At 44.0% G+C, this 23,178-nt stretch overlaps 1 protein-coding gene across 3 annotated transcripts in view; it reads right to left on the bottom strand.

Moving 5' to 3' along the window:
* Positions 1-5,545: 5,545 nt before the first annotated feature.
* The window catches only part of pax7a (paired box 7a), a 42,622-nt gene continuing 24,989 nt past the window's right edge, over positions 5,546-23,178 (bottom strand). For all 3 annotated transcript variants that reach the window (XM_076110954.1, XM_076110955.1, XM_076110956.1), the window contains exons 6-9: positions 19,233-19,398; positions 18,608-18,798; positions 7,032-7,275; positions 5,546-5,834 (exon numbers count right to left, since the gene is read on the bottom strand). In XM_076110954.1, the coding sequence (XP_075967069.1) occupies positions 5,719-5,834; positions 7,032-7,275; positions 18,608-18,798; positions 19,233-19,398 (717 nt within the window). In that variant the 3' untranslated portion in view covers positions 5,546-5,718. The remainder of the gene's footprint in view (positions 5,835-7,031; positions 7,276-18,607; positions 18,799-19,232; positions 19,399-23,178) is intronic.

Genomic DNA, 23,178 nt, shown 5'->3' with positions numbered 1-23,178 from the left:
TGGACACTGTTTCTGGTAAATCACACGACTTCAAGCTATGACAATACCCTATTTGAGCTCCTGCTTTTTACTTATACATGACAGATTGTCTATCTATAATACCTAAGAAGGGTAACCATGAAATTCAAAATACCTCAAATGTTCTGAAAATAAGATTTTCTCCCTATGCAGAGCACACAGTTGGGTAGAAGATATATGCACACCAAGCTGTGCGTCTGTGTCTGTGTCAGTGGGATCCTTGAGGTGACGAGCACAAAGCTGAGGCTCAGGTACACGGCGTATGCTGGCATAATTACAGGATTTGGAGGATTATTATTCTGTAAGTGCTTTCATGGCGACAGCTGGGAGCTTTTTACTCCCCGTGACACATAATCTCAAAGAATAAAACCAAGACCCCCAGAGCATCTCTTAATCATTTCTTAGCATACCTGCACACGGCTCTCTTTCTGAAGACAGATTTGTATAATTATAATATAATTATCATATCTGGTATAAATCATTCTAAAGTCATGCTTTCAAACATATTTTCTTTAAAATGGAGACATTTTTTGCCCTGTTTTTCTTTACTAGATGCCCTCGCTGGTGGTTTACCTTCTTCCTCTTCTTCATGGCTTTTCTGAGTCTTCAGCAGCAGGTTATTTATCACAGCATGGGCAGGTTCAGGGGCCTGGTTCTAAATTAGATCTGAATCAGAGCCTCTATTCCATGGCTCAGTTTGAAAGTGAGTATGACCCGGGTGAGGCTGTGACTTCTCTATCGCTGCCTTCTGAGCGATAGGGCCTCCTGGTCTCTACGGTGAGGCTCAGGAGTTTCATTTCCATCCCTGTGATCTAAACAAACCCATTACCGCTAGCCATTTATGCACAGGGGCAGTACGCAAGCCCCGGGTCTGAGGACACAGCCCACGGCTAAGCTACCGTGGCACAGAGCCACCTTCAATGGCCGTATGTCCATATAGAGAGGGGAGAGGAGGAACGGAGAGCTCGGGCCTCTGCACTTTATCTAAACCACTCCAGAGAGGCGAGTGGAATCGGCTCTTGTGGGCTCTGTTTATCCTCTGCTCCTGTAGTCAATCAATTAGGGGATCAAAGGAGGAGATGAGGGAAGTGTCACAAAGCTCTCCCACACACCACTGCCTGAGCTGCCACTTCGTCCAGTCTGAGTGACAGCAGACCAGTAGGAGACAAACCTCCAGGGCCGGCACCTCAGGAGACAAGCTGGAGCAAAGGGGACAACCATAGCACATGCCAAGGTCTAATCTGGACAACCAGAACACAAACTTTTAGAGGAATATATAAGGGATGACACCCAGCAGGCAGAGAGCCACCTAACAATGCATTGTAAATATGTTGAGAGGAGGTCTCGCACATGAGTGAACTCATACAGAAAAATACCAATGTAGTTATTGACCATATTCCTGACGTGCTTCTCCAGAGCCCAAGAACACTTTTATCTTTTATTTCTTTACGTGTATTTTGTATTAGACACTGAAGATAATTTCCACTTGCATCAAATTGAGCCTCGATGATAAAATGTGGTGATAAAATTGCAGTTTGAAGCTGATTTGAATTTGTAAATCTAAAGCGAATACTAAATATCCTGCATCTATTTATACTAGCTGAGACGTTCAAATCTAAAAATGATTTAACAAAGTACTAAATATGAACGATAGCTACCTCATGATGACACTGTCTAAATATAAGTTTATTCAGATGAGTCCTGGCTTTATTTAGCATCAAATCTATGTCCTAATACAATTTGATGTTAATGATGTTAATACTTGTGATTCGCGATGCCTTTCATTAGTTTCATTTAATTGCAGATAAACAGTAATGTATTGGTTCATATTTTTGCACTATAGAAAAGGTAAATACATCTCTCGCAGCACAACTTGCCATGATTTGCTGTCTTTGCTAATTTACACGAGATTATAGACATTTTATAGCTACAGTGGCAGCAGATACAACATGTTTGAAGTGTTTAAAATCAGTCAGGACTGGATGGCGTGTTCGATATATATACCTCCAGCAGTGCTGATGGTAAAAACTGAATGAGCTCAACTGCTCTGACGTGTAATATGAAACATTGCGGATGCTTCCACACCACATCGGTTAGTTCCCCTGCATTCACACCATACCGCAGAGATTTGCAGACAACATTCCTCGGTCAGCACCGGGAGAAGAGAGCGCTGCTGGACAGTGGTGCACAATGAAAGACTTCCTACAGCTGCAACCAGACACGCTCTGAGTCTGTGTCTCTGAGTCTAACACGTCTGAGCTCTCATCACTCCTTAATCACATCACTAGCACTGGAACAGTCTACCGGTGGTCCGCTGGCCCCACTGATGTACTTGAACATAGAGAACACACACACATGCACAGGCAATATGCATCTGTATGCATGTAAACAGTATGTGCACAAGGCTCATTCCAACTTCACACAAAGGCTGCAACCACATTTGATTAATCATTACATTTTTTGTTTTTGATAAAAGTCAGAAAATACTGGAAAATAACCATCAAAGCCCAAGGCGATGTCTTCACACTGCATGTTTTGTCCGAACATTTAAAAACTTAAAGATATTCAATTCACCATGATATACAACAGCAAATTCTCACATTTAAAAAAGCTGAAAGGTGAGAATTGTAAGTTTTGTTTTTTGTTAAAATAATTACTTCAATTATAGATATTGCTGTAAATTAATTTCATGGAATAGATCAATTGACAAACTTGACACACAATAAAAAAAAAGTGCCTGTTCGGCCAATTGCTTGGCCTCCAGTATTGCTGCTTGCAGCTTGGAGAGCCGCTCATATAAAACAGCTTCACACTCGAGAATGCGCTTCCTTGGGTCCTCAGCAATACACCTGCCATGTGTGAAGTCGATCGGATGAACGCTTGACGAGAAAATCAAAGGACATACATACAAACAGACAGAGACTGTTTCATTTTTATTTTAAATGGAAAACAATCAACACACACAATTTAAAAAGAAAGAGACAAATGGCAGAATCAGTTTTGGATCTTTAATTGATAACAGTTACGCCAGTGTTACAGTAAACACACCAACAGGCTGAAGGTAGTAAATACCAGTACAAGTTTCCCACTACTCTAATACTTCATACAGCAGAATAAATTATACCATGATAATATACACACATGCGAAACAGAAAAAGGAGTAAAGCAAAGCACAGATGTCAGAAAGCAACTAAACAGGTTAAGGGTCAAACAGTCGGGAGGGGGGAAAAGGAGTTGTATGCTTTAAATATCCAAATGTTTATTGACGCGAGTGTTAGAAATGGGTTTGATACACTAAAGACGATTCTAAAATTCTTCCTTTTTAAAATATACACATGAGTGAGGCGTCTAAGCGCAGCAGTTGGAGCTGCTGCGATTCAGTGCGGAGTCAGCGTTGCTTTGACTTCTTCTCCTGAAGTCGTATTGGTCCACAAATCAAACGAGACTCGATTCAGTTTCCCAGAGCAGAGAGGCCGTGTTCGCCAGCTTCGTCACCGCCCTGAACCGTTGGTTAAGTCCCACACCCAAGTTTCAGGGTTCAGGTGTGTTAGGTCCGTGGTCCAGTCAAGTCTGGTCTGCACTAATAATCAGTCTGTGAGATCAGGCGGTTAAAAACACCCTCAAAATGCTCTGACACATGTTTCATCCAGCCACCTTTCAAATATACAGCGGTCCTGTGGTCCAGGGAGTCTATCTGTGTTACCAAGCTTTCATTTTCCATTGAGCTCAGTTGGATCCTCTTTTAGACAATTTTTTTTTATGGAATTTATGTTTTACTAATTTATACAAATTTATTCTTACCTGGGCCAAAAAACAGGAACAAAACTTTTGGTCGAAACAGGTAAACCAATTAAATACAATAGAAACAAAACCAACAGAAAACAAGCCAGTTAAGGAAACTCAAATCAAACATTTACTTCCACAGATCTCTTGCTTACCTACCACTCAACGTAGTTTTGTTTTAGTATAAAACATACTCTTTATAAACAAACAATACACAATCTGCTCCAGCTACTGTACAGTTTTCAGTTTTTAAAAGGCGACTGAGGACCAAATCCTGTGTTAAGATAAAGTGAACTATTCATCATCGTCACACTGATGCCAAAGAAATAGTCACATCTCAAGGGAGCGGCTGGTCCTGGATCGTGTCAAAAGTCAACTATTAGTGCTACACAAATGTCTCATATCCACTATTCTTTAAATTGTTTTCTTATTTTTGTACATTTCAGTGAAAACGTCAAAGCGGAGGATTATGGGGGAGGGGGCGCTCTGGTCCAAACCAGAGAGGGGGGCCAATCAGTGGTGTTACCTGTGCCCTTTCACGACTGACTGGATTATATGATTTTCCAGAGTGCATGTGAATGGCACAGCTTGTGTACTTTTTAATCTCGTAAAACAGAGAGCGTTGGAATGCTTGTAGTTTATTCGTTGATGGAGAACGAGGAATGTTTTGAAGGAATGCTTGTTTAGTCTGAGAGTGGAAACCAACTGAAAGTGAATTTACAAAATTTGCTATTTACTCTATAAAAACAGAAATACTGGCTAGTAATGGGAAGGGTCACTGTGAATTAGCGTTGACATTATTTTGTGTGATTTAATCTGCTGTTAAAGTCACACAGGGTTCCCTGGCAGATGGGATTTGGGAGGAGTGGAGGGGGGGGATGGGGGAATTGAGCTAGCCCTCCTTGGCAAGGTCCATATTTCTAAACAAAATACATTAATTTCCCCAATCCTGTTTTTGCAAACAATGCCCCCCTCCCCATGGACCACGGCTAAGGATGGGATGGAGGTTAGAAGGGGAAAGCTATTGGCCACCAAAACGCTGCTTTAATTCCCTGCAGAATCCATCCAGCCAGACTTCCCACAGAGTGGCCAAGTTCTTTAGGAATGTCAAGATGAATATGAAAGTGGGAAGGTCAAATCGCTCACGAACATTAGAGCTCAGGGAACAGGCAGAGGTACAGCAGCTTGGAAAACAATCATCTTCTCTTTGTGTGACTGTGCCGACTCGCAAAACATGCACAAGCAACAGACACTCACTCCCAAATCGTCTCAGTCATCCACACTGTGTTTTACGCACCAACATCTAACAGAGAAAAGAGATACGAATGGAATCAAAGAACAACATAAATCACATTAACCATAATCATATAACAGCAACAATAATCTTAACAATATCAAAATGGAACAAGAATAAGAGTCGTTCAAATGATATTGGCTTTGTTAACTACGATGAACAGCAAGGTCAAAGTACATGTTGTTGATGGCTGTAAATGTTTGCTGGACTGCAGTCATGACAAACAGGAACAAGCGCCAAGGCGGCCGACCATCCTCTGGTGTTCTTGGGTGCTGTCTGGCCTTCTGAGCAAAACAAAACAGGGTTTGGGGCTAGGGAAGGTGTTTGAGGAGCAGCCAGAGACCCACAGAGATTTAGAAGAGAGGGTGCAGAGCCGCCTGGTGGTTGACAATGGCGTGAAAAGTTTAGTTCAATTCCCCAAAGTGTCTTGTCACACCCGCAAGCGTCACTTTCTCTGATACACAGCGAGGCTAAGTGTCTGTGCGCTGATGTCATGGTTGGGCTGCAGAGCAAGCAGCAGAGAGGCGGGCCGGAGTTGGAGTCCAGACTTGATGGAGCATGGAGAAGGGTGGCAGAGGGCGAAGGAGAGTGGTGCAGGGCGCATCCCGGGGGGGGGGGGGGCTTTAATAGGCCTGTCCCGTCTCCACCTGTAGCAGTCCCAGCACGGCCGAGTGGTCTCCAAGTTTCATCCTCCTCTGGGTGGACAAGCTCACGTTCTTAGCCAGGTAGTCCACAGCAGCTGCACAGAGACAAACAGACACAAAGAAAAACCTCATGTCAGACAGGTGGTAGATTCCTCAGACATATGTCCCATTCACTCTCATTTCAATCCTCTGATTGAAGCTGAAATAAGTTGTGGCAGAAGCGAGTGAGTCAAAGGAAAAACAATTCACAGAGTGAGAGTGAAAGATAAAAAACCCTTCCCCTGTCCCTTGTCTGAGGTTGGCACGCTGCTGGCACGGAGCATGTGCATCCTGGTAAAAGTCTCCATGCTGTCACTCAGACGGGTCCCCGTGTGTGTTCTGTGTGCCAGTCTTCATTACACTTGGCATCTCTGATTTCATGCCCTCCACACTCCACATGGCCGATCATTTTCATCCTCAGACAGCAGCTCTCTCCTCTCTCCTCCATTCATTACCCATCTACTGTGCTCAATCACCATCTTAATTAACCTCACATCAGCTCACATCCGCACTGCCATCAGTTTCTTGCTTGCTGACAGAACACTGGTACGCACACACACAGCATTGGTACGCGCTCACGTGCACACACGACACGAACAATATAAAAAACAAAAAAGATGCACAATGCAGCAGATCATACTTGAAGCTGCATATAAATACAAACAAATGTCGGCTAGCTGGCGCTGGCTGGGTTGTTGAGGAAGTGTGCTTCATTTTACCTCTTATGAATGGCTGTGACAGCATCAGTCAATTATGCTAATCTAATAAAGCAAACTCTTTCCTGCCCTGAGGGTGTGTGTGCAAGTGTGTGTGTGTGTGTGTGTGTGTGTGTGTGTGTGTGTTTGTGTGTGTGTGTGATGGAGAAGAGAGAAAGAGGGAGAGAGGTGGGCAAGAGGACACTGTGGCCCCTGAGGGTGTGCCGTTCTTTGAAGTAGCCCTCTCCTCTTTCCCATCCAAGTGGAGTGGGGTGTGACTAAGGCAGCTCTCTAGGAGGATGGTGGTGGTGGTGGTGTTGGTGGTGGGTTGAGGGGGGGGTCTTTATCAAGAGCACGTGTCTGCCTCCACCAACCAAGGTGCAAAGGTCATGAGGCTCTCTTGCCTGGGAGTTGGGCATCACTTCATAGGCTTTCTGAATTTAGTTAACTCAAGAGGAGGATGTAAAGGAACGACTCGTTCGGACACATGACAAGACAAAAGTGCAACAACTCAAGCTAAACACAAACATATAGTATATAAATGCAGGGTTTACTCACTCTGGCCATACTGGCTGTACTGGTAGCCTGCAGTGACGGGGTCCACGCTGTAGCCGGTGGTGCTGTAGGTGGGGGGGCAGTATGACTGAGAGGAAGCCAGACTGTCCTTGATGGTGTCAGAGCGCTGGCTGCAGCTGGCTGAGATGGGGTTGGAGCTCTCCAGGCTGCCGTGCAGGGGGGAAATGGAAAAGTCGTGCTGGGGCTGGGAGGGTACGGCGCTGGGGTTACTCAGGATACTCATCACCTGGAGGGGAAGGGGGAACGGAGGATGTCAAAATTTGGAAAATTGAGGATCAAAGCATTGACGGAGTTGAGGGAAAGTACTTTTTTCTGCAAATATAGTGCCATCCTAGCACTTCACGGTAAAGATGCCAATAGAAATACACCATTTCAACTTTGAAATGGGGAAAGGAAAAAACTTCCCCATTTTTTTTTAAAGAGCAGGGGGAAGGATACAAGGAGAGTGATGAGGTTAAAAAAAAGGAGAAAGGGAACAAGAGAGACTGTTTCCATTAGCTGGCACTGCCAGTAAGTGTTCTGCTGAGGGACAGAAGGGTCCCAGGGTGATAATAGACCCACCATCCGTGCCAGACAGCCCCTGTCCCGGAGCCTGAGGCCTGAGCCCGAGCCTACAGCACAACAAGCACCAAGGGAGTCCCTAATCCCTCGCCCCTAGCCTACCCATCTCATGAATAGTAATGGAGTTGGAACTGGTAAATGATCCCCTCAGATCCCCACACAAAGTAGCCTCCACAAACCTTGCTGAGGGGCCCGCTGATACTGCAGGTTGAGGCTCGCTTGAATATCACAGTGTGTATATTATTCATAGTGTATAAAAGCTTCCAATTCAATATTCTAGATTAATGTAATAGCATGTGACATTCGTCAGAAGAAGGTCTCAAAATATGTTAAAATGGAAGAGATTACTTCTAGTGCTCCCTCAGTCTGAAGCACAGCGGCCCAGAACACTGTGAAGAATTTAGTTTTCTTATGCTGCGAGTTTCTTTAAGTGAAAAAGGAAAGTGGAGTATGTGTGTGGGAGGGGGTGGTAAAAAAGGGAATTGTCCCACACATGCTTCCCTCCTATAGCATGGAAGCCTTCCCTTCAACATCAGGTTCATGTTGAGTTTTGCTATGCTGCACTGGCCTTTGGCCCCTCGGCTGCTAAACCAATTAGCCCATCATGGAGGTGGTTACACAGGGGTGACACACACAGACATATGTTTGCATACATGCACACATGAACGGACACATGCGTGCATGCACACATACGCTGCAAACATAGAGACAATGCAGGGGCAAGGCGCAAATGTCCACAAAGTCCACAAATGATGCACTAAGTCAGGAATATCCCACAGAGGGAAAATTTACAATATTCTGCAAATGAATCATATCTTCAGGAAAGGCCTCCCAGGAAGTACGAAGCACTCGAAGCACATCAGAAACATAAAAGCTGGTTAGTCATTTCCACATGTTAATTCTATCAGTATGGAAACCCCCACCCTTCGTCCCCTCCACATCTGTGGTCCGCGGACAAAGCATGTGACATGTATCCATAAGAGGGAGATTCATGGCTCTCTTCATGCTGGACACATGTGATGCTTCCTCCCATATGGAGCCGAGCTGCACACTCCGAGGAGCTAGAGAGGAGTATGTCTCCTGATGCGTTGTGATGGCTGAGAGTGAAGGAGGGGGGAGAGCTTGTGAGGGTCCTGAGAGAGACAGCTGGAGGGCATGAGTCCATTTTAGTCATTGGTTAATTGAAGCTTGATTACATCGCTTCTTCGTGAAATAGAATAGCCAACAATTGGGCCGAATATTATTCATGCTCATGAAAGTTCTTCAAAAGAAAATGACTTCTTATCACTGACATTGTAGCAGCTCTTCTATTTTAGCGAATTAGGAAGGGTCGACCACTTTAGAGTCTAACAAGTGTTGTCATCTGTGAGGACGTCGCTATCCTTCAGTCGTCCTTCCCCCAAAGACGATTCTGTCTAAATGATTTGAGTTTTGCAAGTGGGGAGAAGGTAAGCTCTTCTGGAGTCATCAGGTTCTCATTAGCTGTGTGTCAGTTACATTTTGTGTTCACACCACTGTAACAAAAATGAATGCTGTTTAAACATTGTCCTCTCAATCTGATGGAGGTACTGATAGAGATGAATTTAGTGCCATGCTTGAATGTGTTGTTGTTGTGTCTTCTTCACATCTTCAGTATTTTATGTTTTATTCATAGGTCAATTTAAATGACATGGCTTTGCTACTTTGGTGTCCCCATAAAGTTCTCTCATTTCACATTCAGGGGTTGAATGATGCTTAGTCAAATAACTCGTAAGAAACCATTTGCAGCCAGATACCTGCACATTTTTCTTTCACTATGTAAAACAAGACTTTATAGATATTAAATTGTGGCACAAAGTGTAGTATTCCTGCTGGCAAAGTCACAGCCAGTGAATTTATTCACAGAGAGGAATAAAAAGCTTTTTGTAAGATTTGTATATATATATATATATAACATGCACACAGCTTGGTAGATATGAATGGAATGTGGTTTTTGGATTGACATGGTTATTGTCAATGCAATATTTGATGGAGTTTCACTGAATGGGGTCTGGTGCACCAGGATGTCACTCAAGTACTAAATTACACCTCCTCTCAGTATATACACAGGTGCATTAAACAAGACTTGTGGAGTTTAAATGAATGCAATTTTTTTACAGCCATATTATTTTCCTAACATAGTCTTTACACTCTTTTAGAGAAGACTTTCTCACTGCGTCTCTCCCTTCCACCCTCCCACCGTCCCTCCCTCTCCTCTTCTATCCTCTCCCCCCACCTCCCTCTCTTTTTCTTGCATACAGCGTCCTCAGCAGCCCAGAGTTCGTTTGTTGTTTGACGTTGTGTGAGTGCTGGTTTGGGAGATAATGTGAGCCAGGACCTAGTTTAAAGGACAATGCTCCAGGGCCTTCCCTGCCTCTCTCACTCCCCTCCCCTCACCCTCTCCTTTTTCCGCTCCCTCTCTACAGATAGATTACTTTATAAATAATAATAAAAAAGTAATTAATTCTCTCAACTTCTGAGCCCTCCAGCCTGTGGCGAAGTGAATGGGGGAGTGTAAATTGATACAATGTGCATCCTTTCAGATAAATAAATAGCGCACTTGAAACACAAAAAGAGGCCCTTTCATACCTCCCTAATTTCTTCAACAGTAAAATTACATTTGTTTTTGTCTGCGTGAATGTTTGACGAGATGTTCTTTGTTGGATTTCTTTCCAGAATAAAACAATATGACAGAGACAGAGCTGAGAGAAACAGTGAGTGTTACAAGAAAAAAAAAAGTAAAAACAAAAAGAAGGGGGAAAAGTCTGCAAAGAAAAAGAGTGCAGATGTGCTGCAACACATTTGTTTCATTAAAAGTTGTTGTTGTAATTGGATTTTGAGAATTGAGTTATAATATCTTTAACAATATTTAAATAAGTAGCATTTATGTTGTTTTATAGTTGGGAGTATGAACTTAAATAGCCTCAAAATTGTGAGTCAGAAAAATTACATTTTAACTCTTAGTTCTCGTTCAAGCACCTGACGATAATAAGTGGGCACATGAACCCTTGTGTTGGACTAAAACAACAACAATTCACAAATGTGAAAAAGGAACCGGAGCAGTGAAAATATGATAGCCTATAGAAAAAGGGCGAGAGGGGCAGAAGAGGGGAGAGAAAGTGATATAGAGTGAGCGAGAGGAAAGTGGAGGCTTTGGGGAGTACAAAGACTCCTGTAGGACTGCGCTGGCCTGAGGGCTAGCCTGCCTGGAGAGCTGATAGGAGCCCCTTCTGTTCCATTCCAGGCGCCAGCTCCAACACACCCCACTCCACAAATACTCTTAATCTGCGCAAGACTGGATTAGTTCCTCTGTCACCGATAGCACCCTGTTCTGCCCGAATCGAAATGCCCCCAAGATGTACCTTTAAGTTAGGCAGAGGTCACCGGGGCAGACAGGGAAAAATGAGCACTCCAAATGTCTGTAAGTTATCTGGGCGGTGCAGAATAGCATCTTGCACCTTAGCAGATCTGCCTGGCTGATAGTCGCTTCAGCAGAGAGTGATTAAAGACAGTGATGACACTGAATTTCAGATCAATATTTGAAGGCCAGTCCTGAGGGTGTGATTACGGGACGAGAATATACTGTTTAATTCTGACACCCAGCAGTCATAAAGATCCAGTGTCTGACTTTGAGAACTGCCAAAATATTGAAAATAGACATAATAAAAAAGAAAAATAAAATAAAAAATACATATACATATATATATACGTATGCAGAAATAAAATCCTGATATTTTCTTTAACAACATTGCAAAATAAAACTTAAACTATCATTGGATCAAGTCCTCTTCTAAAAAAATCGGAATCAAACATCTAATAACCTGAAACAAAACAGAGATGAAAGAATAAATAACAGATGAAAATATCAGGGACCCCAAAGTCATTCGACTCCTGCTCCCACAACGTCCCACCCTTCCCCCGTCCCTCACATGAGAGGGCCGGCCCAGTGGGCAGTAAGGCCCCTCATCTGAGCAGACAAAATGACTATTTAAAAATAACAGTGATTGCATAAATTGAATTAAAGCGTTTTGGTCACGGTGGAGGTGGCGCGAGGGGTGGCGCGGGGCCGCAGCAGACAGCCGGGATGGTGGCAGGCAGCAGATGACGAGCTCTGGCCTGCATGCCACTGCGTTAATTGGCCGCGGCACATTAATAAAAACTGAAAAGTGTCTTCCACCAGCGCCATAGGATGAAGAGACAGAATGAGAGGTAGAATGGGAGGAAGGGTGAAGGGTGCTGGAGGGAGAGAAATGAGCCTTTGAAGAATGTGGTCTGTATGGGGGAGGAGGTGGGGGGTTGCTAATTGTGTTCAATTAATTGGCTGATTGGCACTGACAGAATCTGGGCACTGACAAGTCAGGCACAGATGAGGACGATTAGTGGGCACTGTAACAAGCTGTCACTCCTCACAACATGTTAGCCATCCTGCGCCTGTGTCCCTTCTCCCTGTGAAGCTGTTCATGCATACAAAGGAAGTTAAAACAAGTGGAAAAGGGATATTTATTTTAAAGGTTGTCCATACCTCCTCTTTCTCTCTCCTTGCAAATTTTCATTAAGCTAAATCCTCTCCAGCCCACTTTAGCGCATGTTAGTTTTAGTGTTGAAGAAAGTACAGCTGCTCAAGCTGAAGGAAGGTCCCCCTCCCTCTTAAACATCCCACAGTTTAAGCTATAAACTTGGCCCCCGCGCTAACCAGAGGTTAATATGCCGTCTATTGGACTGCAATTGGAGAACGTGTGGGGAGCAATCCTCTATTCTCTGCTAGTGATATGCTTGAGTAACTATGGGATGGATTCAGCCACTGGGAACAAGAGAGGCCCCTTCAAAGCGCGCACACACACACACACACACACACACACACACACACACACACACACACAGGCAGACTTCAACTCTCCGCACCTTGCACCAACGCCTCTTTTAAATTAAACGGCAGATTTTCTGATTCCAGGAGAGTGGTTTCAGCGAGGCAGGGTCTGTGTGTGTGTGTGTGTGTGTGTGTGTGTGTGTGTGTGTGTGTGTGCGGGAGCAGCTCCAGAAGGAAAGCGAGGCGGATCGAGGGAGAGAAGGAGAAAAAAAGGGGAGGAAGATGAGGAGGAGGGTGGGGGTTGTTTGCTAAAAACCGCAGGGGCCAGGTCTAGCGAAAAATGTCAGGTCAAATTGTTCTTGACAGTGTTAATATCTGCACCTCATAGCCATAATTACATGTAAATAAATAGTGAAATAGCTCTCAGCTGGAGACTGAGTGTGGAGAGCTGCTGCATGAGACAACCAGCTGAGGACCCAACCTCCTCCCACATTCTCATCATATTGTGGGGAGGAAAAGAGGAGGAGAGAGAAAGAGACACGAGCAATGAACCATGCTGGCAATAGATACTTGTATTTCAAGCCCTTTTTTTAAAAGGCTAAGCAAACTGTGAGTGTTAGATCAACTTTGCAAAAGGGTCACAAGCAACGCAAAGTCCACAGCGGAGCAGCGACCAGGAAACCAATGAGAGTACATGCAGGAGGAGACAGGGGGAAGGAAGGACAGAATGAGAAAACGTGAGAGAGAGAAGAAGTCAGAGAGAGTATTAATCACAGCTATGCACCTGTCAGAGTGGCATCTGGAACTAAGAGGAACCACATGCAGATAGACAACAACCCGAGACCTCCGGCTAGCAGGACAGGTTCACAGTGAACCGGCCCTCCATCTTCCCCAGCCGTCCCATAACCCCCTGCACCCTGACCCCTGACCCCAGAGATATGGTCTCACCCAGCGTATGCCCCACAGACACCTCACCATGCCCAGCAGCCTGCTGTCACAGCTCTTTATTATTAATAATATTCTTATTATTTCAGTACAAGTCACCTTCAAATTGTGTATGTATGAGACTGGGAATTGCCGCAGATGAGCATGTGACACAGTGCATGTCCGTGTGTAATAGGTATTTTAGATAGGATCGATGTCTGCGCCTATACTTTAATAAAGGCAGTATCACTCTCCACCTTATAGGCATTTCAACTGCGTAGGACACACAGCATGTGAATCAGTCTCAGTCAATTTCCTCCTTAAATCCCCATCTTCTAGGATTTACTGAAATTCATATTGGCTGCCTCTGCAAGATAAATGTAAATCACATTCCCTTATATTTACTATTTATCAGGATGCAGCAGCTCACTTTCAGCAGGAAATATCTCTCACCCGCACACAAACACCCTTGCATTTAAATAGCATTTTTATTGTCCGCCATAGCCTTTCATCTGGGCGTAGGGAGAAGAGCTGCCTCTCCAGGGGAGAGAGTTGGAGCAAGAGAGGAAGGTGGGGAGAGAGAGAAAGAGCAAAGCACTATTGGCAAGGCATCATGGGATGACAAAAAGCCAAATGGAGGGAAGGAAGGTTGGTAGGTGAAAAATAGATCATGAATACATAAAGCTCCAACTGAAAATATTTTGGAATGGAAAAGAAAATGGCTTCACTTGGTGCTCGGGAGCCGTTAGAGATGTGTGGAGCAACAAATGGCTCAGGTATACCGACGGCTGGAAGCCTGCAGTATTGTCAGCTGCTAGCAAATGAGACCTGCGTGTAAAGCTGCAGCTATATGTGCCGCGTGAGCAGCGCTCTTTGGTTCTGTAAGGTGTCATGAAGCGTTGAGTTTAGAATGAGAACCCCGTTCCAATAGCTCAGTCATACTTCTTAAAAACGATACAGTCCGTGCAGATATAAGTCTCTTCAAGATACAGAAGACGAAGAGCCAACGCAACACGACGACGACCACGGTGTGTGCAGAGGTGCATTTCTGGTGTCACAGACACAGAATCTTTCCTCAGAGTTCAAAAGTGTTGCAAAACAACAGCAAACACTAATAATCTGTGCAGAAACAGTATAGCCAGTGGATATGATTTACAGTCCCTGGATTTTCTTGGCAGCTGCCAACAGCAGGTCTCTTTTTTCTGAAAGCCTCTTACATCTTTTTTTATACTTGCCAAATTGAAACAGTATTTGTTTTAATGGGAGTTCTAATTAACCAGTATGTATTCCCCCTCTTGCTCTGCGAGTGGCTGAGCTATGAATGCAGGCTATGTGCTCATCCCCTTTGATTTGTTGTCAGTGGAGCCTGCCAGCTGACACAGTGCCCGGTGAGAGGCTTAATGCCCAAGTTTTAATAATGTGGGGGACTACATGAATCTCCCCCTCTCATTGGTATTCAGGTGCAGACTGTCTTGTTAGAAGTCAGGGAGGGAGGCGGAATGAAGCCAGAGCTCCAGATTGTTCCGTATATTTTCCCCTCTCGATTTTTTTTTTTTGGCAACGGCAGAGCTTGCTTCTTAAAAATAATTCATCCCGTTTTTAAAAGAAGCGTCTGCGCTAGCTAATGGAAGAGCAGCAGCACAGTTTGGAGTCTCCCCTGGCTTATCTCTCTCAGACAGTTGTGGGGAGTCGCTGGTGAGCATGGTGTCAGCGTGCGTGGTACGGTGCAGCGCCGCGCGGGCAGGCAGGCCTGGGGACACAGATCAAAGGGAGGCAGGGGTGAGAGCCGCTCTGCCTCTGATCCCGTGTGAGTGTGAGTGTGTGTGTGTGTGTGTGTGGAGGCCCGGCCCACTCACACAGCCCAAAGGCCCTCCTCAGATACACACACACACACACACATCCTTGTCATTCCAAAACACACAACACTTTCATAAAACTGCTAAACAGAAAAAAAAGTTTCTCACAAAACTTTGCAAACTTCCTTGATTAAAACAGAAATAAAATCTCTATCTATCTTACCTTTGACTTCCCACTCTCCTGATCACTTCTCCCTAGCATTTTAAATAGCATCATACAGCATCGCTGCAACGCATTCAGTAGTGCATTCCTGCTTTTACTCTGCAATAGAAATGCTTTCAGCTCTTATTATTCCCCGATGTCATTACTTCTAGAAATTTCTCTGAGGAGTGAAACCCAAGCTCTGCCACTGAGCTCTTCTTGCATCGCTTCGGCTCCCCAGTCCGTGCAGTTGTTTCCTTTCCTCTCCCAGCAGGTGTCCCTGTCATGCAATAATGAGGAATTCAGCACAAACGTCTCCCCACATATAAAATGCCCATGAACACTGCTTCAAAGAAGCATTTGAGAAGTATCTAAAAGGCTCTTTAGAGTTTCACATTACCAGGGTTTGTCGAACGTATACAATATTCTTAATAGATGACTGTGTGTTGGCTGTCAAAGCATGCCCTCTTCAATTATAGGACGACTGCCTGTCCTGTTGTTTTTCAGTCAACATATGCAAAATTCAAATTTGAAGCATCATGGTGGCCATTTGAGGCCGAGACAAAGGCCTATTTCAAGTGGAATATTAAAAATGAAAAATACCACAGAGAAAAAGCAGACGTGAGCTTAAATCTTTAGGTAACAACAGATAGAAAAATACTGGCATGCCTGTCCCCTGTGCCCTTGCCTTTTCCTTCTAGCCAACCCCTGCTGTGCCGCTAAACGAAACAAGACCAACAACAAAACACACTTCTGGTTTCATACCTTTTGCCCAGCCATGCACAGCTTCACTCTCACCCCTAATATATTGCTCCCTCAACCAGCCAAACACGTTGTATATCCCACAATGACAGCAACCAGTTTGAGTGCAGACGGCTTTGCCACCGCCTGTAATGGGAAAATGTGTGCTGTCGGGATAGGTTATGGGATTGGGATGGACGCGAGCTCCTGTCGGGATCGCTGAACGTTGCAGGATTCCATTACAGACTTGGCACCACGCCACCGCAGCCCATTTACTGGGAATCAGAGCATTTTTGTCAATCTTTACAGCAACCGCTAGGCCATCAATGCCAGACACTTGAAGAAATAGCTTGCACATACCAATGCACAAGCATATCTCATGCAAACAGATGCTCTCTGTAACTTACAATATCAAATTCTCAATTCCATCTCGATAGAGACTTTCTTTATGTTGCTTTTTTTCCCATTAGAGGAAAGGGAAAACAGGACACTCGCTGTAAGCTACGGAAAATCAACTGTGAAGTCGTGTGTCGATCATTTTCCAAAGTTGAAACTGATTTTTTCGTTGATTGAAATTTGTTTAAATGCAAAGACAAAACAAGGTCCGACATGGACGAGGTCAACTTTGTGTTGATTTTGTGAGTTGTTTTTTTTAATGTGCTGTGGATAGCTGCATGTATGTGAAGAGAGAGAGAGAGAGAGAGAGAGAGAGAGAGAGAGAGAGAGAGAGAGAGAGAGAGATGGGGGCTTCCCAGCCCAGCAGGACACTGCACCAGAAAGTGAACTCTGATTCTGCTGTCAGTGGGAACATTCATCTCCATGCTGAGAGACTGATGGGAATGCCACACAGCATTCCGCATGCATTCAATACATTTCAATTTTGTGCCGTGCAAACATCCCATCAAAACATCTACACCACATGCATTTGAAAAAATAAAATAAAATCCACAATTTAAGTTCTAAATAAATACCTGAATTAAAAAACAGGTAAAATGCATTTCAGGTGTTTTTTTATTATTTTAAAACACACTTGATAGAGTAATTGAATAGTGAAAATCCATGCTGTACAGTTGCCCAAAGGCTCCTGTCCTAATCCTCACTATGACAGGAAATGTTTAATATCCCAACACATTCTTGAATGCCTGGGAAGAGAGTGAGAGAAAGCAACACTGCACCCCATGCCAGTATTAGAGAGAGCCATTAATGAAAAAAAAAAAAGCGACTCCATGTTCCTGGTGTTTTTCTGCAGGTTTGCAGTGAGAGCATTAGCAGTTAAAGCCCCTGTGCCACGATTAACAATCAAACACGCTGTGAGCCTCCATGTTATCCTCCGTTGCTCTAGCAGGAGAGAAAATCTCTTTTTTGTCACAAAATCCTTAATTCTTTCTTCTCTGAAGAAAGAGGGTAATACCAAGAATGTTTCCAATCTGCTTTGAGAAATATTTGAAGAAAAAAAAAAAAAAACTCCCAATAAAACACGTGTGAACGACGGGGTAATTGCGGACAAATGCGCCATTGAAATTCATTTTCAACTCCTTACACACCATTTCAATCTTATTTTCTGCCTGTTAACCACATCTTGTTGGTGAGGGTGGGCAAGACTGGCCAGTATTGACGGGTAATTGTGTATAATTCACTCCGTACACACGATTTGCATCAATACAAATCATTTTTCATTCTGTGCTACTTAAAGCTCAACCCTTACCATGGAGTCGGATTTAAACGCTCATTAATTGAGGTGTCCAAAGAGGTTAACATGTTAAATCCAGCGCTTTTCAGAAGAGGAAGGAAAGAAACCTGCACATACTGTGCAACACATTAAGATGGCACAGAGGAGATTGTGTAAAGAAGATATTTGGGGGATTTAAACTGCAATTAGGAAACCCAGAAACCTGGGTAATATTCTTTATCATTACAGGAATGCACAGGAGCATGTGAAGTACTACTAGCAAACCTCACAAGAAGAAAGCACATCGCTTCTGACACTCTGAACATAGAGCTGCCATGGAAATCATGCAGTAAAGAGATGAAGAAAATCGTGAGTCTTCCAGCTGCAGACAATTACGTGAAGAAGATTATGGGTCTACATTTATAAGCTTTAGCTAATTATTTCATCTGCATGTGTTCTCACTGCGCTGCGCAAGGATTTACATGTCCCAGGAAAGTCGAAATCGCTGTTTGGAGCAGCTTGAGTACTTGCGGTACTATCAAGATGAATTTTAATTTGTTGATGTTAATCCAATTGTTTTACAAATGTAGCAATTTAGAGTAGCTAAAATAAATCCAGGGCTTTGGAAGGCGAACATAAAAGCCTACACTGGCAGTTATTTTGCTGAACATGCTGTTGCTGAATTTTAATTTCAGTCAAATACAATTAAATATTGTGAATAGCGAGAGGAGGAGGAGGAGGAGGAGGAGGGTGGTAGACTGATGGATGAGAATTCTACCTATTTGTGGGAACATTATATAAACTGGTAACCTTTGTGGAGGTGAAACTTGTTGGACTGACCTGTGGGGAGAGCCCGTTGCCGACAGCGTTCATGTGGTTGCTGGATGCTGAGGGGCTCATGAAAGTATCGGAGTAGCTGGAAAAGCCGTGGCGATTGGACGAGAGACCGTATGCAGAGCTTCCGTCAGTCAGGCCTCCCTGGTGCATGGAGGATGGAGGCAGGGGTTGGGGTCTGTGCAATGTGCTGCCCTCTGACACCAAGAACAACAACAACAGGTAAGAGAGAATCGAGGGAAACACACACACTTAAACTGGAGCTAAGCAAGAATCCTCAAATAGCAGCCTCAAAGTCGAAGGTCACTAACTCACAAGGCACACATTAAGTGTCCTTCTGCAAAATTGATCACCAATGAGAGATGTCTCTTTATGCAAAGACGTTATTAGGTGAAGGCTCATTTCTGTTTCACTGTGACAAAGATGTAATTGTAAACATAACTACTTGCTGCATGGTTGTTATAAGCTGCACATGGTTCATATATCATTTATAATGTTATTCACATGAACATAAAATATAGATGGCATACCACTAATAAATAGGACTAATGTAATCTTTACTAAAATTAGGTTAAACTCAAAGTACAGAGCATACTGTATCTTTCCGGTCTGACATATTTTGTGCTCTTACCCTGTGATAGCGTGCTGCCGGGGTAGCTGGACTCTTGTAGCTGGTATGTTGGTAAACTTGGCATCCCTGTGGGCGGGAATCCTCCAGGAAGCAGGTGGTTGAAGGCCGCTAGCTGATTGGCCCCGGCCTGTTTACGCCACCGAGCTCGCCTGTTGCTAAACCACACCTGAGAAGAGGAACACAAACACACACAACTTTAAATGAAAGCACAGCTAAAATGAATGTTGAGCTCCTGCAGGTTACAAGTTGTTTTTGTTTCATTTTCCATTCACTCAAACTCCATTTGACTGCAGTAGACTCTCAGTAGAGTCTGCTGGCTCCTGCCACCTGTGATTAATCTGCCAGTTAGTGTGAGTGGTGGTGCTGGTGGTAGTTGAGAGAGTCCCTGTGGGAGCAGCCATTGAGGCTCGGTGGTCCATCCCTGTTGTTCTTAAGTGGCTGAAGCTGTGATCTGTGTAAACAGGCTGCCCTAAGCCCCCTTCAGAGGGGAGAAGTCATTTAAAGGTCAGAGGTAGGCTACTAGCCTCCAAATCACACACCTCAAGTATGTCTGTGAAGCAAGTGGATGCTTTGAGAGAGGCCATTACTTCTCCGGAGACACAGCGAAACAATAACTGCTTTGCTGTTTTAATGTGGTTGTTTTTAAAGCTTTAAAAGTCAGTTTAAAGAGAAAGAAACCGTTTTAAACTTTAGAGTCAAGACACAGAGTTGCAAATAGCAAAACGCTCACAAAACGAGCTGGACCAAAGCGCAGACACACAATGTCAATTCCCTGAATGAAAAGGGGGAAAAATAGGACTCTTTTCAACCGCAAAGATTTACACATTTTAAAAAGGCTTCTGCTTCAACAAAACATGAATATAATCAGGCCCTTTTGAAAAGAGCCAGCAACCTGTTCCATTTAACCAAGACAAGGCCCGGGCTTCACTGTGTGCTAAGGGTTGAAGGACATTGATCTATGCCTCGCACAGGCAATTCATCAGAGTTTAATACACTGTCAGAGCAGTTCATCGACTGTTGTGTTTCAAACGGCCCGGGCTTTTGTGAGAGCACATGAAAGAGGGGGACAAAAGCCCCTCCATACGCCACGGAGAACAGTGGACACAAAGAGGGGGCGTCCCTTTTAAACAGGTCTTAAAGAGGGCCACTTTCAAGGGGACTTACACAGCGACATACTCACTGCTTTTTGGGGACTGCCTCTTTTTGTACACACAAACATACATATAAACTCGTATAGGCCTACAAGGGATCTCAGCCCAATGGATATCTTAATTTGAATGTGGTTCTTTTCTCACACAGTCGCTGCCTCTACAAAGACCAGATGTTTGGGTTTTTTGCCTATACTTCGGTTTAGTCTTGAGCGCTCACTAGAAAGAAAATTGGATGCAACAGGCGATGACTGTGTACCAACCTCAAACACGCAACGGGAAAACCAACAGGAAATCTTTATCTCAGGCCTGATAGCTTGTAAAGACCCCGTTTGAATCCCCCAATCAGCTATTCCAAAACAAATGTGGTGAGTGGCTCCACTGAAATTTCTGCTATTGGGATGTAGTGGAGCGTAGTCCAAGGTCTGAACTAAGCTCCTACTGGGCCAGACAAACAGCTGCCTGGCCCAGGGGAGGGGGGCACGGGGGGCACACCCCTTTCTTCCACACACTCCCCATCACCCCACCCCGCAGTGCCACTTCACCTCCGACCTCATCCACTCACCCCACCCCTCTTTTATGTTCATTTTAACTTCCTTCCCCCGTTGTCATCCAAGCTTAGGAAGGAGGTGTTCCATCACGGCAGACACAAAACACTTAAACGTTGAATTCCGCTCTTTGCTTTTGCCACTTTCCTTTTGTCAGTGTTGCATTTTCAGTTCTTTCTTCAACTCCGAACTCTACTCTCTACTATTGTTTCCAGTGCATACGTGGAATTATCTGCAGTCGCTCCGCCGCAATGTTAGACATTTTCTTTAAAAAAACTATTTCTCTAACAATTATGATCCCATGGTTTTTAACACTGTAGTTTATATGTACATTTAAAAAAAATCAATTGTAAATACAAAGCTGCAATTATCTTTCTAACACACAAAGATTGTGGTTTTAGTTACACTCTATGTCTTGTACTTCAAGTCACTGTGGATTTTTCAATACGTATCAAACCAATAACCTGATCTTAAACCCTGACCAAGTGCTGTGAGTGGCTAAGCATAACCATAAAGAAGTTGTTTCAAGCAGATACTGTGGGGACGATAAATTAAATAAGTTGTCCTTAAACATTTGTCTCACAAAGTATATTGTGATGTTTCCTTATCATGTTGATAGAAAATGTGATCCAGCGTGCATAATGTTTCTTCCAAAATGTGTTTGCTGTTTCAAATTAGTAAACTATGAATATCACTTCAAGAGGACATGGTTGACGATCACAATCCCTACAGCTGCCAAAAAAAGTAACGTAGAGGAAAGTCAATGAAGGGTACCCTCATAATTTATTGTTATTTACAGTATTCTTAGGCAATGAATAGGCTTGCTTCAACTATTCTATCTAACTATCTATCTATTTCGTTAGGGAGCACAAAAGCCGGGTGCAGTGCGTCCACTTTAACATATGGGCATGCCCCGCTGACTGAGTGGACGATTGTTGAGCTCTCAGCAACATGTACACAACTGGCGATCCACAGTGTCCATACGCTATCACACACATGCATACATTACGTACACACATTTGCGCGCACATAGACTAACCCACAGCCTGAAGCTAAGGATTTGAGGCTGTGCTCTGGAACCTGATCACAAAGTCACCTTGGACCACAGATTCTCCTCTGCTCTCCCCAATCCGGTTTAATTCTCTGCAGTACAGAGAGCTGCAGCGCTCCTCCATGTCTCCCCTATCTACCTACAAGTGTGCCGCCGAATTCACGTGGCTCACTTCTGTTTCCTTTTCACGGACTAAAAGGTTTCCCCGCATCCAGTGCACTTGGATACGTCTGCACTGCATCTCTGAATGGTTATGGGAAAGTTTTCGGAGGCAGGGAGGATGGAGGAACAGTAACCCATCTTACAGAAGTCAAGCTTAGCCCTGCTTTGTGAGACAAAAGAGGAAGGCTTGGAGGAAGGACATAGTTGGAGGAGGGTGAAGGTTGTTGTAGAGCACAACTAGAAGAGGGTCTAGTTGCAAACCTCAAATAAAAAACATTCAGTTTTTGTCCCTAGCTTGGTGGCTGGCATCGCTTCATGTGCCTTTAATCTCTCATTCACTCTCCGCCGACAGAATCGAAGCGATAAAGTGGCATTTTGCATTTTCTTATCGCCGATCAGCGATAATGTGCACTCACAAACACCGTAAACGTGTGACACTGCACTGCAGTAAAAATCTCTCTCTGTTGTTTCTCTTAAATAGGATCACTGATATTTCAGAATTCCCCGTTCAGACAATCCTCCATGAATTATTTTGTCAAAGACGAGCACTGAATGTGTGACGCCTTTCAGGAGCCAATTTGCAACATTCGGTAGATGAATACCAAGAGCCGAGATAATGACAAAACAAAATGTGCTGCTGACTTCATATCCACAAAAACACAGAGGGGTGATGCAACCAGCCTCAACATACAAATCCTCTTCTGTCTCATACCACGCAATACCCCCCCCCCCCCCCCCCCCCCCCTCCTCCTCTGCTTCCCCTCTTCTTTCCCCTGTCTCTCTCTCTCTCTCTCTCTCTCTCTCTCTCTCTCTCTCTCTCTCTCTCGCTCACTGATTCCCTCCCTGCTTGCCTTCCAGACTGGCACTATGCTAATTAAAGTAGCTAGGAGTGTGAATTTGAGAGGAGAGTGGGATTAGCTTGATAAGTATCAGGAGTACAGAAGCACTGTACCAAAGTCATTTAAATTCTAATAATAAGAAACTGTTAGAACATTCACACTGATGCATTGCAACAATTTCTGCCCTACAATCTACAC

This window comes from Anarhichas minor, unplaced genomic scaffold (assembly GCF_050575085.1).
Source record: "Anarhichas minor isolate MPS153535 unplaced genomic scaffold, ASM5057508v1 ptg000043l, whole genome shotgun sequence".
Classification (NCBI taxonomy): domain Eukaryota; kingdom Metazoa; phylum Chordata; class Actinopteri; order Perciformes; family Anarhichadidae; genus Anarhichas; species Anarhichas minor.
The sequence above is the reverse complement of the archived record's forward strand: the minus strand, read 5'-3'. Positions and strand labels throughout refer to the sequence as shown.